The sequence below is a fragment of the Falco punctatus genome, assembly GCF_963210335.1.
Source record: "Falco punctatus genome assembly, chromosome: 6".
NCBI lineage: Eukaryota > Metazoa > Chordata > Aves > Falconiformes > Falconidae > Falco > Falco punctatus.
This window is the reverse complement of record NC_137585.1, coordinates 14,176,743-14,197,012: the sequence shown is the minus strand read 5'-3', so window position 1 is coordinate 14,197,012 and position 20,270 is coordinate 14,176,743. Positions and strand designations below refer to the sequence as shown.

Below are 20,270 nucleotides of genomic sequence, written 5' to 3'. Positions count from 1 at the left end.
CTCCAGTGATTCTTCCAAAGGCTGCTCCATGGTCTTCCCCATGTGCCCCATACCCAGGTAAGTGTATGCTCCACCAGCTAGGGAGGAAAGCTGATAAATGACATTTGTCATCAGCCTGCTATTGCTTTTCACAGTCAGTGCTCATATGCTTACTGTCTTTTAGATAAAATTGAGTACTCTGTGCCTCCTTGGTAGAATGAAGCTACTGCTGATCTTCATCAGAGGGACTTCCTGGAGATTAGTTTCTATTTAAACCACAATCTGTGAAATGCCATAAAAGTGGCACAGCAGATGTATTTGATCAGAATGCAGTAGAGGGAGTTCATGGTACAAACCCAGATCTTTATAAAATATGCTTGTATTCCGACAGTTGTCAATAGTAAATAAATTTTAAATTGTGTTCATCACATCAAGAAACAAGCAGTGCCTCGTGATGCACATACTCTCTTTATTTGTAATATTGTGGGTTCATTCATATCCTAATTTAAAAAAAAAGTCATTTGCAATGGGCAACTAAGCAGAAACAGCAGATTTCTATTTTTATGGACATCTCTGAGCTGCAAAGTTCAGTTTATGAAATACACATTTTACATACGCATTCCATTTCATCCTCTTTCTTATCTATTTTTTCATGCATGTTTTGAAGTTAATGGCTATTTGAGATGTAAGGCGTGTTTTTGGGAAGTAGTAGAATGTCTGAATCGGGGGTTTTGTGTCTGTTGTTGGGGCCCTGTAATGGCTTACTCTGCCTAACTCATAGTCATAGGGAGAGATTCTTCTGATGTGCTAGGGCTATAATTATGCTATGAGTCAGACACAAATCCTGTACCTGCTTAGTGAAGTTCTAATTATTTTAATTCCTTGAGTTATTATCTTGTTGCATTTATTAGGTTTTTCCCTCTCAACAGCTACAGACACAGTTAATAAATTTATTGTCAAAAATGTGTTTGCATAAACCAAAGAGAATATGAGTTCATTATCTTTGTTGCAAAAAGTCCAAGTTAGTTCAGTGGGGAGACAGTTACTCTCGTTTGTACCCAGTATACAAGTATTACACCAGCATGCCAGAATCAGGGTGTATGTACTGGATTACCTTGTGCCCATTGGAGAGCAGTTTCATTAGACAGCTCTTTTAGCACCCATTTTACGTCCAAACTAATTTACATATTATTGAATCATTTATTTTTGGCATATCTAACCCAACATAGCTGATAGCTAGCATATCTTCGTTAGATTTTGCATGATAATGACATTAAATCACTTTTTCACCCAACCTTGTGCCAGGACTCTACAATCAAAATAGTTGGCTTCTCATAACATCGTATCTATCACAATACCATTTTCCTCTCCTTTTTATTCAAAATGCATTCCACTTTCACCTACTTGGCACATCATAAGAAAGACAACACATTTTCCACTCCCATCAAGTTGGCACCTCATGGGATTTTTTAGCCTATTCTCCAGTATTTTCTTTGGAACAGCTATAATTTAATAGGCCTCAGTCCTGCAAATCTGAGTTTGTTCATTCTTATTATTCCTTAAAATCCATATGTAAGGCAGCAGCCCTCAGTGATCCAGAACCTTCCTTACCCATTACTTTTAAAGCAGAGATTTTTGCATGGTGGCTGTTGCAGTGGCGATTGTCATCAGGTGAAGCAATCGCAGGATCATTCCATGCTACAGACTGAAAGCTTGGGATGCTGTATACTCTGAGCTTCAGGATGAAACAGGTGGTGTAACCTTCCCCAAAGACCAGCAAAGTTCCCGGAACTTACCTTAATGATAAAAATTTTATTGAAGGTCTTACCTCTTTTGCTTAAATTCTGCTTTTTTTCCCCCTTTCATCAGCCTATAGGCTTGGTATTTTTCCAAGGATAGTTAAGATCTACTGCTATTCACAATAGGACTTAACTTGCTGTACTGCCTTGCCAAACACTTCTTGTTTTCAAATTGCATAACAATTAAATTCTTTTTCTGTGACACTGAAGTCTAACATTTGTAATATTTAAGCCAAGAAAAATAGTAGAAAAGATAAAGAAGCAGTTATGGCGGCATGTCAGAAAGGTGTGCTGCCGGATAGGCAAATATTGTTGTATTCTAGACGTCTGTGTATTATTAAGGTTGCCTGTCACTTTTCATTATTAGGACCTCTTCTTAACTGCTTAGAATTTTGCCAAAACGTAACAAACACCTGAAAATTTATGTGCCAGGTGTCTGACTCAGGCTTAAGTTTTGGCAAATTTCATCCAAAGCAGTTCACTCATTTCCAAGAATAATGGTAGTGAAGAACCCATTGTTTTCTGTGTTTAAGACATTTTGGCGATTTTTTTTTTTCTTTATTTTTGCTGTCATGTTTTGGAGCAGAAATCTGAGATTTGTTAGGAGATTACTTTTGCACTTCTTGTCATCCTTACCAAAACCCTCTGAAACTACAAACTATAAAATTGCATTTAGCCTTTTTTCATAAACCTTAGGAAATTAGGACCCTGATGGGTAATCTTAATTATCCCTGTTTGCCAAAACAGTCAGGACTACCTGGACTAGTTTCTGAGAGTTGTTTGTTTAAGTACTTCAGGTCCTTGAACAGTAAGGATTTCATAGCCTCAGTGGCAATCTGTCTTTGTGTTTTACTATCTTCCTCAGTGCAATTTTACTTCTTCATATTAGTGGAAAGGTCTTTCTTTTTTGGCAACAAACAATTCTCTTCTGATTTAGCAGACCTGAGCTTCTTACAGCTCTTCAAAGCGGTCTAAAATGTGCAGGTACCAACTCCACAGACTGTCTTGAGTCTGCTCCCACATATAGCCACATCTCCCCCATAATGCCAGCTCCCATCTGTCTTGGGCCAGGTGCCGCCAGCCCTGACAACCCCAGAGCCTGTTTCTTCTGTGCTTTCAAAGACCACCCAGACTCCACAGATAAGAAAGCTGTTCCTAGCACGGGTGAGAGAAGAGCCGACTTGGTAAGAAGGAAGGGCGTACGTAGGGATAAGGAGGCTGGATGTAGGGAGGGAAGGGTCTGAAGGTATGGCCAGGTGCAGAGAATGAATCTGTGAGATGCTTGAGGGGTGGAAAGTAAAATTGGGTAAAAAATTTAGAGACAAGGGGGAAGCCAGCCAGCCACAGGAGCCAAGAGCTTATGGTTAAGGGCGATTGATGCCAGGTTTGGATGAAGACCATCAGAGCAAGGAATAATTTGGGATGGCTGCATAAAGATACTGAAGATAGTGGTGTGTGCCTTGTGACTAGGGCTGTGAAGTAGAAACTGAGAGAACCACGTGTCAGCCAGGAGAGGATGGAGTAAGAGTAGGATTGGCACTGACTGAGTAGACAGTCCTGATGCCAGACGTGTGAGTGAACAGGAAGGGCAGTAGGGAAGGAAAGAGGATGGGAAGGAGGAGCCAGGTTGGGAAAGACAGATGGAGACGAGGATAGGACATAAAGGCTCGGTGCTGAGGGCAAAATGAAGATTGGTCTGTGTCTTCTGTAGCTTGAAAGCTCCTTGACACTTTCCAGCTCCAGACAGGAGGAATATGCAGGGTGTTTGTCCACCCTGTCTGCTGTACTGCTGTATACTGTATTCTGGCCTGAGCCTGAAGCAGGACTCCAGATTTTCTGCTGGTTAAGAAATATCTGTGAAAACCAACCATCAGTTGGTTTCATTCCCTTGAAGTTCTGGTCTCTTTAAGACCAAAATAATCTTCCTTCCCTACACAGCTGCTGTATTAACATACATGTGGAGATGCACGATGTGGTGATACAGCCTGGCTGATGGGTCATCTGGACCTCAAGGTGTGGTGCAGCCGACTGAAGAGAAGTACACACCAACGATAGCCTGAGCGAGTGCCCATGGAGGGGTGTATGTTCTAGGAGGCCCAGAAGATTGCTACAGTCCCAGAAATCTACAGGGTTGAATTTCAGGGATGTGTGGTGTATAGTTTGGTAGTAAGACCTGGTTATTTTTTCAGCGTGTTGAGATGGTTTCCCTGTATGAAGTAAATTACAAAGCCATAAATCCTGCTAATAAAACATTCTTTTCCCTTCAGTACATGAGGAGTTGTTGTGTACCACTCAACTCCTTTGAGCACAATGGAGTGAACACCAGGCTCAGAAATCAACAGGAGGAAAGGCAGAAAATATTTTCTCCTCATTTCTCCATTAGGAAAGGTTGTATTCATCATCTAAAAATGGAATCGCTCTAGTTTTGATAGTTTTCCTTTATGAGTAACTGGTGTTTGGTACGTGAAATTCAAAATAGAGTAATTTGAAACTAGTATTTCAGCTGCTTAAATAAACGTAAGAGAATAGAGTAGTAAGTGAGCTAAAATAATCAGAAGCAAATTCAGGAACAAGTGTTCAGCAGCAGCGTATGTCTGTCTTTCTAGCCCATGTGCCTAATCGCAGAGGTTTGCGAAGACGCGTATACAACTGCCTCACCGCAAAGCGCTGCACGTTTTATCGGCCTCCAGGTTGGGTTTCTCTGGTAGCATCTCGCTGCCTGCACAGCGCTCCCTTCTGCCGCCGGGTCCCTCGTGCTCTCTCCCACAGCGATGTGGCATGGTGGCCGGGCCGCGGGAGCTGTGTGGCTAGCTCGTCCGTCCTGAGGTGCCACGGAGCTGGAGCAGCAGCTGGGCTCTTGAGCTGCCCGCTCACTACCAGTAGGTTAGTGTATTTCCCCGCTGTATGATTTTCTTCTGCCCACTGAAGGGAAGCATTTAAATAAGGTCTAGAGAGTACATTGGGATTTAAATGCTCATTGCTTATTGCCTTTGTGGTGCGTGACCCCAGAATGAACTCTGGTTCTTGAAAGCAATAATATTTGCTATCTCTCCTTTGTGGTTATTTGATGGAACAATTAGTGCACATTAACAAAACCTATAGTGAAGTGTGCAGTGTGTAGTGTGCCCCACCAAAGAATAAGATAAAAGATGATGAATTTTGAATAATTCTAGCTCCTAGCTGCAGGCACATCTGTCTCCACAAATAACTTTCTGAATCAGCAGAATGTCCTTTTTCAAATCTTAGGAAGCTGGGAGCATTGGTATTTTGTTCCCCTAGAAATTTCTGGCTATTATTATAAAAGGTATTTGGCTTTTGTAAAAGAATAAATCAGGGCATTTTTATGAGCATGTAAGTGCTCATGAGCATGTACAAGCTTCCAAAGAGATTTACATGAAGCAGGCATTTCCAACTAAGAAATTAACTGTCTTGACTTGCTTCATGATTTCAGCAAAACCAAGTAGCCTCATGATTTTAACAAAACCAAGTAATTCTCTTTAGTGGAGTTATTGATGACATTTCAGACAAGAATGCAGAACTCACTACACCTGAACATATTCCAAGAGTATCCACACCTAATTATCCGGCCATCCTGTGAAGACTTGTGCGTGCTCTTTACACACATGAATAAAATTCAGAATGCATTTAAGTCTTCAAAGAATTGCTTTGTACTTTCGTTTGCAAGTGGTATTAAAAGAAAACATAGAACACATTAATTGAAGAACTGAAGGTGCTTTTAACTACTCTTTTTGAAAATGTTTATTTTGCATATAATGAGAAGTTCCTGGAATTCAGGCCACTGTACATGGGCAACGAAGTGGGGCTTGCTTATGAGCCACAGTTCTGTTGATAGTCCTGATAGGAGCTCAGTTTTACACGTCGAAATAAAATAAATGAAATGGCCACTCACATTTCCTTGAGGTAGTAAGAAACAAACCACGCTTTCATGTTGGAACATTTCTTAGTAAAGAAGCAAATAGTTCAGGTTCCAAAACCTCAGCCTGGGGACTGAATATTGCTTTCGGGTGGAGAGACTCTTGTATGTAATTTAATTGATTCGTAGTTGTGTGTGAGGCAGGTTTGGAGGTAAATGCACAACCTGATCATCCCCAAATTTTTCAAAGTCAGCATCCATCTGAGATTGTCATGTCTACCTCTACTTCCAAGCACTTGTCTTGAGAGGATGTTCAGATATACCAACTTGAATGTGGTGATTTGGGTATAGCTTTAATCTGAAATTCATATAAACTTTCCTTGTATGCAATGCTTTAAACGCTTCTCAAACCCACCAGGTATCACGACTTGGCAGATCTTCATTAATGTGCTGGTAAACTACAACATTCTTTAATAGCTGTGACTTTAATGCCCATACCTGTCTGTGTTGTATTTTGCTGGACAGATTTCACTGTTCTCAGTAACAGAAAGGGAGGAGATTACTCCCTCCATGGAGATCATGATTTCTAGTTCATTATTCACTTTCACCTTGTATGGGTGATCTCTTCCTAGTTCTCTGGATTTTTCACTGTAATACAGTGCCTGGTGATAAGGGTGGGAAACAGCAGAGGGCAACATTCTGACTCACCAGCATCATTCCTGTGACTTGAGGCTGGGTAAGAGTGGACTGAATGTGTAGGGCGCATGCTGGAGACATCAGGCCGTTGAATCTTGTTTTCAGTGCTTGCTTAGATGGGTGTTAGACTGCCTTAGGCTGGTTCTCCTGGTAGCACAGAGAAATACTCTGCCACATCAGGAGGAAGGAGGTTTGTCTTCAAAGCAAATAAACCTTAACAGGCAGGCAGTGTTGGAAATAATTTTTGCATTGCTCTGTATGCTGCCGGAGGATGAACATACATAGTGCAGTATCTAGAGTGCCTCTTCTCTGCCAGAAAGACCAACTCCATGTACATTTGTGGTTTTCAGAATACTTTGCTCAGTCTTAAAATCCAGCCAGACATCCACACAGTCAACTCACTATCCAATTAGGATCTCTTTCTTTAGTCAACATATGTCCTGTCAACAAAGAATAAAACTGGGGGTGGGGGGTGGGGCTGTGGGGGGAAGCCTGTGTTCTCCCTAGGGAGAGCTTAGCTGATCTAAATGCAAATAAACTCTCACACACGCTGAGATGCCAGATTCAATGCACCTGTGCATGCAAGGAAAGGGCAGTGCTTCTGAAAATAGCAATGCTTCTCCAAAAGCACCAGCTACAGACAAATTCATCCTTATTCAATAAATGTCCCTTTGCAATATGACTGAGGTGCCAGGCTGAAGAACGGATACAGTATGCAAGTCAACATATCTTTTTCCACCCCCACTGCCCTTGCTCTCCTATCACGCTTGCTAAATGTACGCTAATCTTCCTCTTGTCTTGTGTTCTCACTTTTCTTGCAGTCGGTGTGAGCGCTTGCCTTGTAATGAAAATAAGGAATGCCAGAGCCTGCCTCTGAGAATAACCTACTATCACCTCTCTTTTCCTACCAACATTCAAGTACCCACCGACATTTTCCGCATGGGCCCTTCCAATGCTGTCCCTGGGGATAAAATTCTGCTGTCCATCATCAGCGGGAACCAGGAGGGTTTTTTCACCACAAAAAAAGTGAACAACCACAGTGGCATTGTGGTCATGCAGCGGCAAATCACAGAGCCCAGAGACCTTCTTCTGACAATTCAAATGCAACTTTCCCACCATGGAACTGTCAACACATTTATTGCCAAACTTTTTATCTTTGTTTCTGCACAGCTTTGATCCCTAACTTACAGGCATCATTGGCTACTTTTTCTCTACTAAGAGTAGCTTTCCCCCCCCCCCAATTTTAATAAAGTTTTAGTTCATCTGTTGCATGCTGCACTTGCATTTTATTTGCCATCATCATTACAGTTCTCAGTTTTCCCTTGTAACTGACTGTCTCGGTTTGGGGAGATTCTTAGGTGTACTGTGCATCATTATAAAAAGCAGGAACTGGTGTTCAAGAGCTTATTACCTGAATATACCAAGGACTGGAAAACCATTCATTTACTTCACACAGTAGTGTTGTTGATCTCATTTGATGATATATAGCTGCATATGTTTAGCTCTAAATTTTCAAAATAAAATAGGTACATGAGCTGTCTCAACTGAGACACTTTTAGAGAGTTTCATCACTTATGGGGCAAATACTGTGCATTTTCTGAAAATCTATTGAACAGGGATAACTTGGGCCCTTAGGACATCAGAGGTGCCCCAGCACACAAGTCACTTCAAAAGCGTGGAGCCAGATTCTTAAGCTGTGCTAGTTATTGCTCTGTTGTAGCTACTGTGCTTGTGCTGATTTCTACCAGTTACAGATCCCAGTTCTAACTTTCAAGCATGGTGCAGAAAAGAATCTCCTCTAAAGAACATTTATTTTAGAGATTTTTCATCTTCCTTTCTGTGGAATTTCCACTGAATTAAAAAACTAATGATAGGAAAACAGCAATGAACTTCCTAACAGCCTTCAGCTACTAGCAGAGAGCCCCTTTCTATTTCACGGGCTATATGCCGAGATGTGTCTACAGGAACATTTGAAAATACATTTAATTGGTCTTGTAACATTTTTATCTCTGCAACTTCCATATCAAAGCTGATAAACTTGTAACTGTAAAGACTTTACCCATCACCACCTTCAAAAAAACTCCAGCCAAACCCTGGCAGCCGTAAAAGGTCAGCCAGAATTCCAATATCCAAATCTTTCTTACTTTACTTTTATGACTTTCTTCCTTTACTTCTATGCAATTAAAAACAGCATAGACAAAATAACTGGAATTTCTTTGGAATTCTTTTGTTTTGTGAGCTGGAAAAGAACTTATTTTACTCTCCAGTCCTTGTATTGATAAATAGTAAAAGCTCAGTCACAAAGGTATGATGTAAAAATTACTGTTCTTTTACACCATCCTGGGCTCAGATACCTCTGCTGCCCGGTACATAGGCAGAATGGGCAGTCTGTAGATGAATGAGGAATAATCCATGTGAATGCATATATGAAAAAAAAAAATGCTTCACTACGTAAATACAGACAGCACAGGCAAGGTACAAGTTTAGGAACTGGGAACCTTCTAAACCAAGATCACAAGCCTTAATCACCTGAACACAAGGAATGACTCTGTTAGCTGTGAGCTGCGGGCGCAGGCTCATCATCAGACAAGGACTAGATTGGGGCACGATCGCAGCACTTTGCCAGAGTATTACATGTTCCCTAAGGGAAAGTTTATCCCAGCTGGCTGACAGGAGTTCAAGTCTCACAAGGAATGCCAATGTTTAATAAGTCTGTTGACACATACTTATAAAGCTGCCAGAAGTTGCCAGTGGGGATAGAGACCCAGCTTTAAATATTGAAGGCACAAGCCCATGCTACTTGAGCTAATGGGTTTTCTTACTGCCACAGAAGATGCTTGTATATAAATGCCCTCTGGCTACCAGTTCATTATAAGGCCATAATTACGTAGGATAAAGATTCAAAAATAAACTTCAGTTTTGCAAGCATTAATATACATTTGTTTGGCAGGAAAAGGAGGGAGTGTGAGAATTTGGCCCTCAGTATTGTAAAATGCTACCATATTAATTGCATTCAGCAAGTCATTTAAGAACATGGAGCTCAAATTCTCCTGTATTATCTAGATACTTTAATACTGCAGTGTAGCTGGAACTTTCAAGAACGTGTATGTAATTATGTAGCACCACTTATGTGTGTGGTTCTTTCCAAATGAAAATGAAAACATGGCTTCTGGTCCAAAAAACTTACTGATTGAATCCAACAGCGAAATTGAAAAGGAATGACACCAGGACCCAAGAAGAAAGGACCTATTACATTCAGGGAAGGATTATTTGCAAAATAATGCAACTGAGCTGTTTCTTAACTTTTTTCTCTTTTAAATGAAAAAGGCCTGGTGGGGCTACCAGCTCAAAAGCTGCAATTTTTGTTAGAGGGGGAAAACTTGAAGGAAAAATCTAAAGAAAGAAAGTTCTCAGCACTTAGGAAGAAATTTTTGTCAGGTACAGTCCCCACTACAGGAGGACATGAGCAAAAAGGAAAACATCAACTCATCAGAAGATCAAATGCAAAGATGACGTTTAAGGATAAAATTAAAAAATATTTTGAGACCAGAGCACATAATTAATAGCAAATATCAGGATCTGAAATAGATGCTAGTTGTCAAAGAAATTACGCCAGAAGATGTCAAAAGATGTGCCATAGAAGCAATGAGAGAACAAAGTGTTACCAACCTCACTTGGATATGCTGAAGCAATTAGCGATATCAAAAGAAAGAAGATCAGAATTAATTTAGGCAGGGGAAAATGAAAACGCAAACTCAAGTTTAGTAGTGTGGATACAGCATGCAAAAAGAAAAACAGTGGGATTTGTAAGAGAAGAGAGAAATGGTGCAAAGAAATAGAGCTGACAAACATTTTTCTGTCACATGTATGTCACAAGTGGGATGGATCTAGAAACTGGTTTTAGTTAGGAACTAACACAAACCACTTGTGGTCATTGTGATCCTCTGTTTCTGTATGCAGGGTACCTAATTCATGTCAGAATGCTTTACTCCAGTGAATCGGAAGTGAGAATTATGAATGTAAGTCTTACTTAGGACTTAATCTTAAAACAAATTCATGACTTTATTGGATGAGAATTTCAGAAATGTTTGTATTTGTCAAATTCTGTTCCAGCTGAAGTCACAAGTGAAGCTCACTTCCCTGGAAGGAGGAATTGCAGACCAATACTGAATCCTTTAGACACTCCCACCACAATGTTTTGCCTACAAATTCCTTTATCTAAATACAGCTATGAAAATTTAGGATGGTGTATGTATTGCAACAGTACTTCATTAGTAGTAATGTCCTAAAATGAGTTACGCAAGCTACTGTTCATTGGTGTCCCTGAATCCTTTAGATGATGCTGTAGTTATTATTTATGTTATATAATGCAAAGAGAAAAGCTTTCAAAGAGTTTTTTCAGCATTTGTAAACACGTTATTGGAAGTAAAACCAGTCTGACTTGGCTGTTGTGACCCCAGCTCAGCAGGACCCTGAGGAAGGATGCAGTGTTTGTGTAGCTCTGTAGATCTAAATCTCTACTGAACTATACAGAGTAAGGATGAAAAAAAGGGAGAGAGGGAAACAAATATGAATGATGTACGTTTTGCCTCAGTTCTGTTTGTTATGTATTTTGAAATAGGATATTTTACACTGGAGCTAGACTCGGTGATTTAGCTGATCCTTATTTCACAGGTGAGGGGGTCAGCTAGCTAGAAGTCCTTGCTTAATTTGGCACCTGAGGTTTAAAGTAAGAAGATGGAACCTGTTATTGTAGATCAGACTGTTATGTCCACATATCCAGAATCCATTTGTTCTAAAATGAACAGCATGAGACATTTCAGCAGAAAGCTCTGTTCCCTGTGAGATGTCTAGGAAATGACAAAATTTTGTACCCAGATAACGGTGAGAAGTAAAAGGTCTCTTCTGGTTTGTATCTCCCAGCCAGTCTCAAAACAACTCCAGAGGGAGAATAACAAGCCAGACTCAGCTGGTGCAAATGAACCCAGCTTCATTGCCTTCCCATGGCCTATGCCAGTTCACATCTGTTGAAGCATGATTTCCTTAATGTTGATTCATGTTTTAACTTTATTTTAGCTTCATACAATATCAGCGTGTTTGGCTTTGTTTTCTTTGATGAGCAAATGTGGGTAGCATGTAATAAGAAGTTACTGATGTATTTATTATTAATAGAGCCATGAAGTCCCTTTGAACATCTGAAGAAAGATGGCTTTTAGGTGTGGACTTGGGTAACACATTTTGAAAAGAGCAAGAACCATTTGTTTCTAGAGGTATCTGACAAACTAAAGCTTCCATTTTTGTTTCCCTTTTACTCAGTGAATTTTTCTTCCTTTTAATCTTTTAATTCCCCCCCTCTGACACTGCAGTCTTTTCTTTTTTCCACTTAGAAATATGAAGAAATGGGCAGGTCAAAGTTGAGATCATTTGTGGGGCTTAGTCACATTGTAAGTCCCAGCATAGCCCTTTCATCTCTCATGAACACAGACTGGGTATTGTGTGAAGTTCTTGAACTGTAAGTGACTTTAAATTCACTCTAGTGGACAAGGGTGAGAAGAAGTCATTTAACTTTTAATAGACTTTCAAGGACGAACGAGCAGCTGGTTGAGATGGAATATGAAATGACCCTTACCATTTACCCAAACTCAGAATTCAATCTTTGAGGTTTTTAATAACGTGGTTAACTTTTTTCCTCCCCCAGCTTCCATTCCTTTCCATTTTCTCAGTTTAGATGGAAAGGGGGTGTGTGAAAAAAAAAAAAAAAAAAAAGGCTTAAGAGAGGTTTTTCTGGCTCGTACTGAAAATCGTGAAAGAAAGTTGGCCCTTCAGATATTTCCTGCCAGATTTCCAGAATGGAAAGAATTGTTTCTACTTTATATGCCACTATATCACATGGAGTAGAGAAAGGCTTGTGAAGTGCAGCTCCACTGAAATGGTGAGACCACACCAGTGCACTGCAGCTGAGGATCTGGGCCTGGTGGTTTGGTCCTGTTTGTACTTGGAAAGAGACTTTACATGCCAGCTTACGTACTACAGTTCTCCCTGTTTGTACACGCCTGGCTTGAAGAACTGGGTCTGAAGGGGTTTTGACTGCAACGCTTAGCCAAGCCAAATTTTTCAGTGGTCCAGCAGTTTCTGATGATCTGCATTTGTCTAAGTGTTTGAGGTGAAGAATGAACACTTACATCAATTACAGTTTCTGGCTCCCCAGCTTGCAAAACACAAAGTAATTCATTTTCAGGATATATATGCGTCTTTCTCTTGTTTCTCTTAGTGTCAGACTTGAAAAGACAGACACTATCCGTTGCATTAAGTCTTGTCGACCAAATGATGTCAGCTGTGTGTTGGATCCGGTCCACACAATTTCCCATACTGTCATTTCGCTGCCCACGTTCAGAGAATTTACAAGACCTGAAGGTAAGTGGTTTGTTCCTTGTTCCATTTAATAGACTACAACATATAAAACCTCCACCGGAAATCCTTGCCTAAAGCCAGACTAGCTACCGGTGCAGTAAAATGTTTGTACGGTTCCAAATTATAGTGTACTATTCATTTAATTAAAACCTTCGATATCCAGGAGTTTTAATTTTATGGGGCAAAGAGAGTAATTCTGAGCTCTAACTCATACAGCTGCCCAGTCTAAGGAAACAGTGAGTCTGAATTCCCATTCACCGCATTTATTCACATAACAGCTGTGTGTTCCATGACTTTTTTCTTCCCTTTTTTGCAGATTTTGCCATAGCAAGTAGGTCCTCATTATATTTCTCTCATCTGTTTATGGTCTGTTGTTCGCTATTGACAAGTGGCTTCTTCCAAGAATATAGCCTTTATCTGCAAGCAAACGTTAGTCACAAAATACATTGTATTGAATATACTACCTAGTGCTATGATTTGCTGATTTTTGTCCTATGGAAAAAATGTGTTGTTTTTTAAAATATAGGCTAAAGGAAGGAAAATTCCAAGGACTGGACAGAAAGTTTTTGAGCTACAATTTTGAAAAAGCATCCAAGTGAGTGGCTGTCCAGTCATGCAAAGTGAGTTCCCAGCCCCAGATGCTGCACTCTCATGGGTGCTCATGTATTTCTTTAGCTCCTTCAGCCTCTGCAGTACTTGAGCGTTTTTAAGTCCTGCAGTTTCATAGCACTCACTTTGCTTTGTTCACGTATAAACTTACAGATCAAAAGCCAAGTTTTGTTCCTTGGCATTTGTATTCATTTTCTGGCAGCTTCGCTGGGGATTGCATACACATGCATAGGTGGGATGACTGCCTTCAGCCCTGCTTCTGTGCAGGGTGAGCCACTCAGCAGCTCACTGTGTGGCACAGGCACAGAGACAGAGAAGGGAACAGAGTAAAGGAAGATAATTTTGGAGGGATTTTTAAAGATCTTAAATCCCTATTTCTGATGCACCCAGAGTCTCATCCTTGTGATCTCTGGAAAGTGTCCTAAATAAAAGCCAGAGCCGATTCTTCACTTCTGTACCACGCAGAAGAAGTAGGGCAAGAGACATCCCAATTGTTGTTCATATAGGAACAATTTAACCACCAGTAACTTAGCTGTGTAAAGCTGCTCTGGATTGCGTCAGGCTTTGGCTGGCCCTACTTCACAGGGAGTGGAGGAATGCCCCATAGCCACTTCAACTCCCATACACACCCCTTCAGCTTTACCAGGTGTACTGGCAGCAGAGCTAAGGATTTGGCCCAGGATGCTTCCCAAACCGTTCCCTCATTAGTCCATCCCCATGATTTAATAAAAAGAGATGAGACCTAGTGATCTGAGAGTACTACCGAGGCCCAAAAGATGTTCCTAAACTGTAATTCAGTGCATGGCCTTGGGTGAATTCTTACAGCCCCATGGTTTAGTTTCATCATCTGTGGAGCAAGGATAATAATGAGAATACTATAATACTTACCTTCCTCACAAGGGGCTTGAAAAATAGTCTAACTTTAAAAAAAAACCCCAACTAAAACCTTCCTCCAATACTCAAAAGAACCCTGTAATTTGTAATAGCAATACTTTGTGAAGCTGCCTAAGGAAGTCAAGAGTTCAGGGGTTTATCTGTTTGATCCCCCTCCACTACCCACCCCGTGGATCCTCAGTGTTGTCCTCTTTGGGTACATGCTGGAAGTCTGACTGGTTTCTAAGAGTGGTCTTTCTGGACTCTAAAAGTAATAATGTTTTGGCTTCAGGGCTTCTTGGGTGGTGCAGAAGAAAATAAATCTGTCCGAATCCTCCATTCCCCTAGATTTTCTTTCTTTCCATTTCAGAGGACAAACTGGGAGTGGTGTGGGAGGGTGGTGTCCTCCACCAGCTTTGAGGACAAGTCATTTTGGATCAGATTCTGTCAGGTACTTCATTGATGTTTTCAAATACTGCTCAGTTCATTCTGTGGTACTCTACTTGCAGAGATTATTTTTCTTCGTGCCATCACACCTACATATCCAGCCAACCAGGCAGATATCATATTTGACATAACAGAAGGAAATTTAAGAGATTCCTTTGATATCATCAAGCGTTACATGGATGGTATGACAGTGGGTGAGTAGAGTATTTTCTGTTTACTTTCTTCACTCAGTAATATTGTAGAACAAGGTTGAAGAAGTAATTAATTCCCACCTTGATTTTCAAACCTGAATTGATTTAATATTCTCCAGTCCTGTATGTGTAATTTGAGCTAATACCACAGGTAATTTTTTATTCAAAATACCAGAGGCCTAAACTTTAATTTGAGAAGTATTTTAACTTTTTTCAGAACGGGTTCTAATTACAAATGCAAATGGCTTAGTTTTAAAATGGTGAGGTTTGCCCATTATAATCAAACCAAATATAAAATATGTAGTATGTCAGCAAAGAGACTGTAAATTTAATTAACTGTTCTTTCTTGTTTAAACAATATTGCACCAGGTTTTGGATAATAACAATTTTTTTAAAGCAGGACTGATTTTACTGAAACTGTTGCCTGTTTTAATGTTTAATGACAGGTGGTACAGTTTTAAATAAATACCTCTGTTGAGGGTTAAAGGGATCTGTCAAATGCTGTGGTTTAAAAGAAACTTCAGAATGGAACATACCCATTTGATTTACAGTCTCAGCTTGGCAGGGAGGAGACAGGGCAGGAGGTTCAGCTGTGCATATGGGTCTGCGCTAGACCTGCGTCTCCTCGTGTAGCAGGGAGGGGCTGCAGCACGACCTGCAATGGGGCTTTCTGGGAGGTGTCCTTCACAGCAGGGCCCTTTTAGAGGATATTATGCATACTGTATCAAGTATGTAATGTGTAGAGTGTATGTGGTATTTATACATACATGCATACAGATATGTATTTCCAGTGTGTACTGTAGCCTGGCTCTCACTCTGCAACGCAAAATACCCGGGAGTAGCTGGCAAACTATGGGAAGGTTGGTGAGCAGAAGCAGGTCCCAGCTGACGGGCTGCTCTGCGCAGTGTGAGTTGCTAATGCAGTTGGCAGGGGAATGTACTGTGATTCTCATGTTTAGAGAATGAAAATGCCAGGTATTAAAAAGTAGTATTTGATTGATCTTTAATAATGTTTTTTTTTATGAAAAAATGTTCCCAGTGAACATTTGTGCTTCCGTATTTGAGTGTGCATGTTCTGCTCAGGTTTATACACAGGTTTCTGGGCTTTCTAGCAGGACTTGTCCGGATGAAAAAAATCTCTGCTGTGCTTCTTCAATACTGATGGTTTGTGACAAAGTCATATTTAGCATGAGCTGAAGGTGGCACTGTTGCATTTCGGAAGCACGGTAGCACAACAGCTGTGCAAAGGTTTTATGAACCATAGATAGAAATCATAAGTCATTAGGTTTATATTTCTTTCTTTATCGTACAGAAGTATACATGTGAATGCTGAGAAAGAGGGACAGTCTGTTAAAGCAGGATGGTAAGATTACAGATTTCAGGTATTGGGCTGATTCTTCGGAAGAGTATAAATGTTATCAGATCCCACAGTAGTTACAGTAGTTTGCTTTTCATGCTGTGTGCTTCTTTCTGTCTGAAATAAGAAAGAAGGATGTGTTTAGAAATTTGACTGGCCAAGGTATTCACCTAAGGGAAGCGTTTCCATTTTGAATAATAGGACTGCATGTCAATGGTATTTTATTTGGTAAACTGGATATCTGCCTCACAACGTTAGGAGAGAAAGGATATTTTTATACCCCAGGTTTAGAGGGTATGATATATGCCCAAGTACGTTCCCCGCTCTGCAAAAGAATTAGGCAACTGTTTCTTCACCTCAGTTCCCCCATGTGCAACATGGAGATGATAAAACATGCCTACTACTGTCTTAATTAATTCTTGTATGTAAGTGTCTTAATTAATTCCTCTATGTAAAAGTACTTTGAGATTAATGGATGGAAGCTGCAAAGTAGTTGCCTGCAGCAGAATTGGAAAAGGAAAAACAAAACAAAACCCCCAGTTGATATTACCTGGAGGGGCAGCGGTTCAGGACAGCATGTTGTATGTGTGAAATTAGGATTGCAAATAATTCTGCCAGCAGCAGTTCTGCTGCTCTCATCATAATATCATTTTTTTTGTTATTAATAATCAGAACGTTAGGTGTTCCCATAAAAGTGCTGGGAAGTTCTCAAGACAAATAAGTAAGATGGGATCCTAGTCCACAGGAGTTCACAAAGTAAGTCCCTTCTGTAAAGAAAGGGGGAGTGTTTGTATAAGGGTGGAAAAAGACAAAGGACATAAATGGTAACAGAAAGCTTTATTGGTTATCAGAAAGCTTTATTGGTTATCCCATTAAATCATAGGAACATAACTGTGGGGATGTAACTTAGGGATTCCAGCAGAGCAAATGCCCAACTAGCCCAGTAACCAGTGTCCAACATATGGCCCAGTAACAGACAGGTATGCAGGAATCTTTCTCCAAATATAATATTCCAACTTGCTGTAGTCAGTTTATATGCTTCTGGGAGAACACACCTGGACCATCATGCTTGATGACCACTCATGGACATGTCTCTTGAATCTGTGTAGCCTACTTTTTAATCTTTTTTTGCAGCTGATACTGGAGAGGAAAGTATACATTTACTCTGATAATAAATCATAGATGCATGGGTAAAAGGAATAATAAGCATGTTTCATTCTGTTATAATATTTTAGGAGAAATGACTGGATTATCAAAGCTATTTTGTCTGCTAATGGAGATTAGATCACCAAATACCTTTACTCTAAAAGACAAATCTTCTCTACAAAAGAAAAGGTAAAAAACCTCTATAGGAGAGGTTTTTTAAAAAGAGAAGACTTGGACTAGCTCAGAGAGAGATGAAATGTGTAAGAGCATATGGAAAAAAGTAGGAAAATACTTACCAGTGTTACTGAAGGTGCCGAGTGTAATAAAGCCTGACAAGTCAGAACAAAGGAAACCAACAAAGGGATTCAAAGAAAGGAGGGAGCACTGGGAAAAGCGGGGTAGAAAGGACAGATCAGTGAGGATGCTCTTCCAGGAAGTCCTTCAGTAGTAAACCAGTTTTTTTCTAGGTTGTCACAAACAAGAAAAGAGATGCCACCTTAAGAAGGACCTGCATCTAAACTGTGTTTGTGTGAATGGGAAGGCACAAGATGCTCTCAAAAATATAACACTAAAAAAGAGTGAAAAGCTACAGGTTTCTTTTGGTAAAGGTCTAGAGGGTGAGAGGAGCTGCTAGAGATGGAGTTACAGAAGAGAAATGAGGACTTCAACACTGACAGAGAATTGTGGACTGAAGAGCGTCAGGTCATCAGTTTTAGCTATTGTCCCTTTAAGTTGACACCAAGACATCAAGGAGAAGGTGTTAGCGAAGATGAGAAATAGGTAGGATTGGATGGAGAGTGGCTGATGAGGCTGGTTGCGAGTTGTTGATGGAGAGAGAGCAGCTGAGGTCATAGGAGGAGGTAAGTGTGTAGGAGCAGGTTGTGAGGAAGGAAAAAGAAAGTAGAAACAGAGTGAAGAGCTGCCCCAGGGAATGTTAGAAAAAGAAAGAACACAGTCTCCCAAAGGAGATAAAGGAGGAGCAGGCACAAAGGTGGGAGAAGAAAGAGACAATGACAGTATTGCAAAATCAGGGGAAGAAAATATATCAGATGGGAATCAATGATCAGCAGTATCAGACACAGAAGAGCCAAAAGAAATAAAAATAGACTCCAAAACTAGCTGTGCTGACCTACAGAAAATAACGTCCAGTGGAAGAGAAGGAACCAAACCCAGCCTGCTGGAGTGGCACTGCATAGACTTCATGCAAGCTGAAGAAAAAGAATTGTGTCAAAAGTTGCCTCCAACACTTGTACCCCGTTGTGTTAAAGAGATGTGAAACCCCATTCTTCCCTGGGTCAAGAAGTGCTGTAGACTCTCTGTTGCCTGGCATGGTGATGGACCAAGGTGGCACTGAATCCAAAAGATACTGTTAACAACTGTACATCACTTACTAGCATGGGCGGGAGAAAAACAGAAGTGCAGACTTACCCAGGTTTGTGGGGTTTTTTTAAGCTTTTATAGACTTTTCACTGCATTCCTCCTTTAACCAGCTGTCAGTGAAAATGAAGAATGCATTTTCAGCCTGTACAAAAATGTCCTATCAATGCCTCGGGTATTATCAGATACTATAAAACATTTCCCCCCTCAGCTATGCATTCATTTTCTTAGGTGACTGTAATATCACCTTGTAGTCTGGAAAACTTCAGGAAGATTAAAAAATTTCATAATACAGCTAAAAAAATGTAAAAACTACTAAAAGTAGTTTTGATAGGCTGAAATCTTCCATATTGCATTTAATACTAACCTAAGCATATATTCTTACCTATTATGCAGAATGATACTATTCTTACCAAAAAAATCCAGAGCCAATAAATTATAAAATTTCACTTGTACCTATAGAGCTTCTCAGGGGTGTGGTGCTCGTGCTTGAGTACACGGTGTCAACAATTGCTTATAATTTTAGAGGTATGTACTACTGATCTCCACTTTTGTTTGGAAGGATTTCACTGCTACCTCTGTCCTGACTTTCCAGCCTCTTACACATGTGATAGTTCATGATTTTACCTTTGAACCATTACAGAAAGCATCTCAACTACTGATAGTGCAACACTGGATTTATTAGTAGTCTAATTTCTACTATGGTATCATCATTCATATGTTCCAGAGGCTAGGGAGAGACTTTTAAAGAATGGTTAGAAGGTAAACAAAAGCAGATACCATAGAAAGGGTGCTTGTGGGATCCCATATTGATAGGGGGCAGGAGAAGGAGGCTGGAGGTTTATTTGACTTTTTGGGCAACCTGTCCCTAGCACAGGGGTAGTAGTTCTGTATCTCGTAAGTAGTTTGGCCGTTCCCAGTGTGGCAAAGTCTTTTCAGTCTGCCACGCAAATGCTTGTATGGTCTGACATTGAATTCAGAGTCACTGGATTGCAAAATATTTGTCTCTGAACTGTGTTCCTGGACCCACTCTGCAGTGCTGGGCAAGTAGCTTCACATTCCTCTCTGCTTCTCCCTTATCCTCTGTTGCTCTAGACTCTTTATCTTTGGGCCAGAGGCTGGCTGGCTCTTACTGTGCATTTGTTACAGTGTTTAGCATAATGAGATCCTCAGACTGATTTGGGCTTCCTGGCACAGCTGTGATGCTAAAAGTAGTTCACCTACAGTTGCTTTTCTGTGGGGAAATGGCAGCTAGGTATAGGCAGAGCCAGGGCATCCAGGAGAGCTCCGCTGCTCACTGGGGCGCAGATTTCAGCATATACATTATCTCCCCTTGTGGATACTTCTACTAGAAAGTAAGCAACAATAGCCACCTTTTGTTATGACTATAATGTCATTACCATGAAATGACAATGGTGTCTGGTGATACAAAACCCGTGCTGTCCAGTCATTCACAGTCAGCACACAGAGCAGGGACATAATTCAGTAGGTTTTTCAACAGGCTTTTGGAG

General features: G+C 40.5%; 1 protein-coding gene across 3 annotated transcripts in view; it reads left to right on the top strand.

The window, feature by feature from the left end:
• Nucleotides 1-20,270, top strand: part of FBLN1 (fibulin 1) — an 82,462-nt gene that overhangs the window by 45,126 nt on the left and 17,066 nt on the right. For 2 of the 3 annotated variants that reach the window (XM_080390796.1, XM_080390798.1), the window contains exons 15-16: nucleotides 12,620-12,762; nucleotides 14,751-14,882. In XM_080390796.1, the coding sequence (XP_080246922.1) occupies nucleotides 12,620-12,762; nucleotides 14,751-14,882 (275 nt within the window). Of the gene's footprint in view, nucleotides 1-7,169; nucleotides 7,616-12,619; nucleotides 12,763-14,750; nucleotides 14,883-20,270 lie in introns of those variants that run through there. The other variant, XM_080390797.1, reaches the window with a different exon arrangement.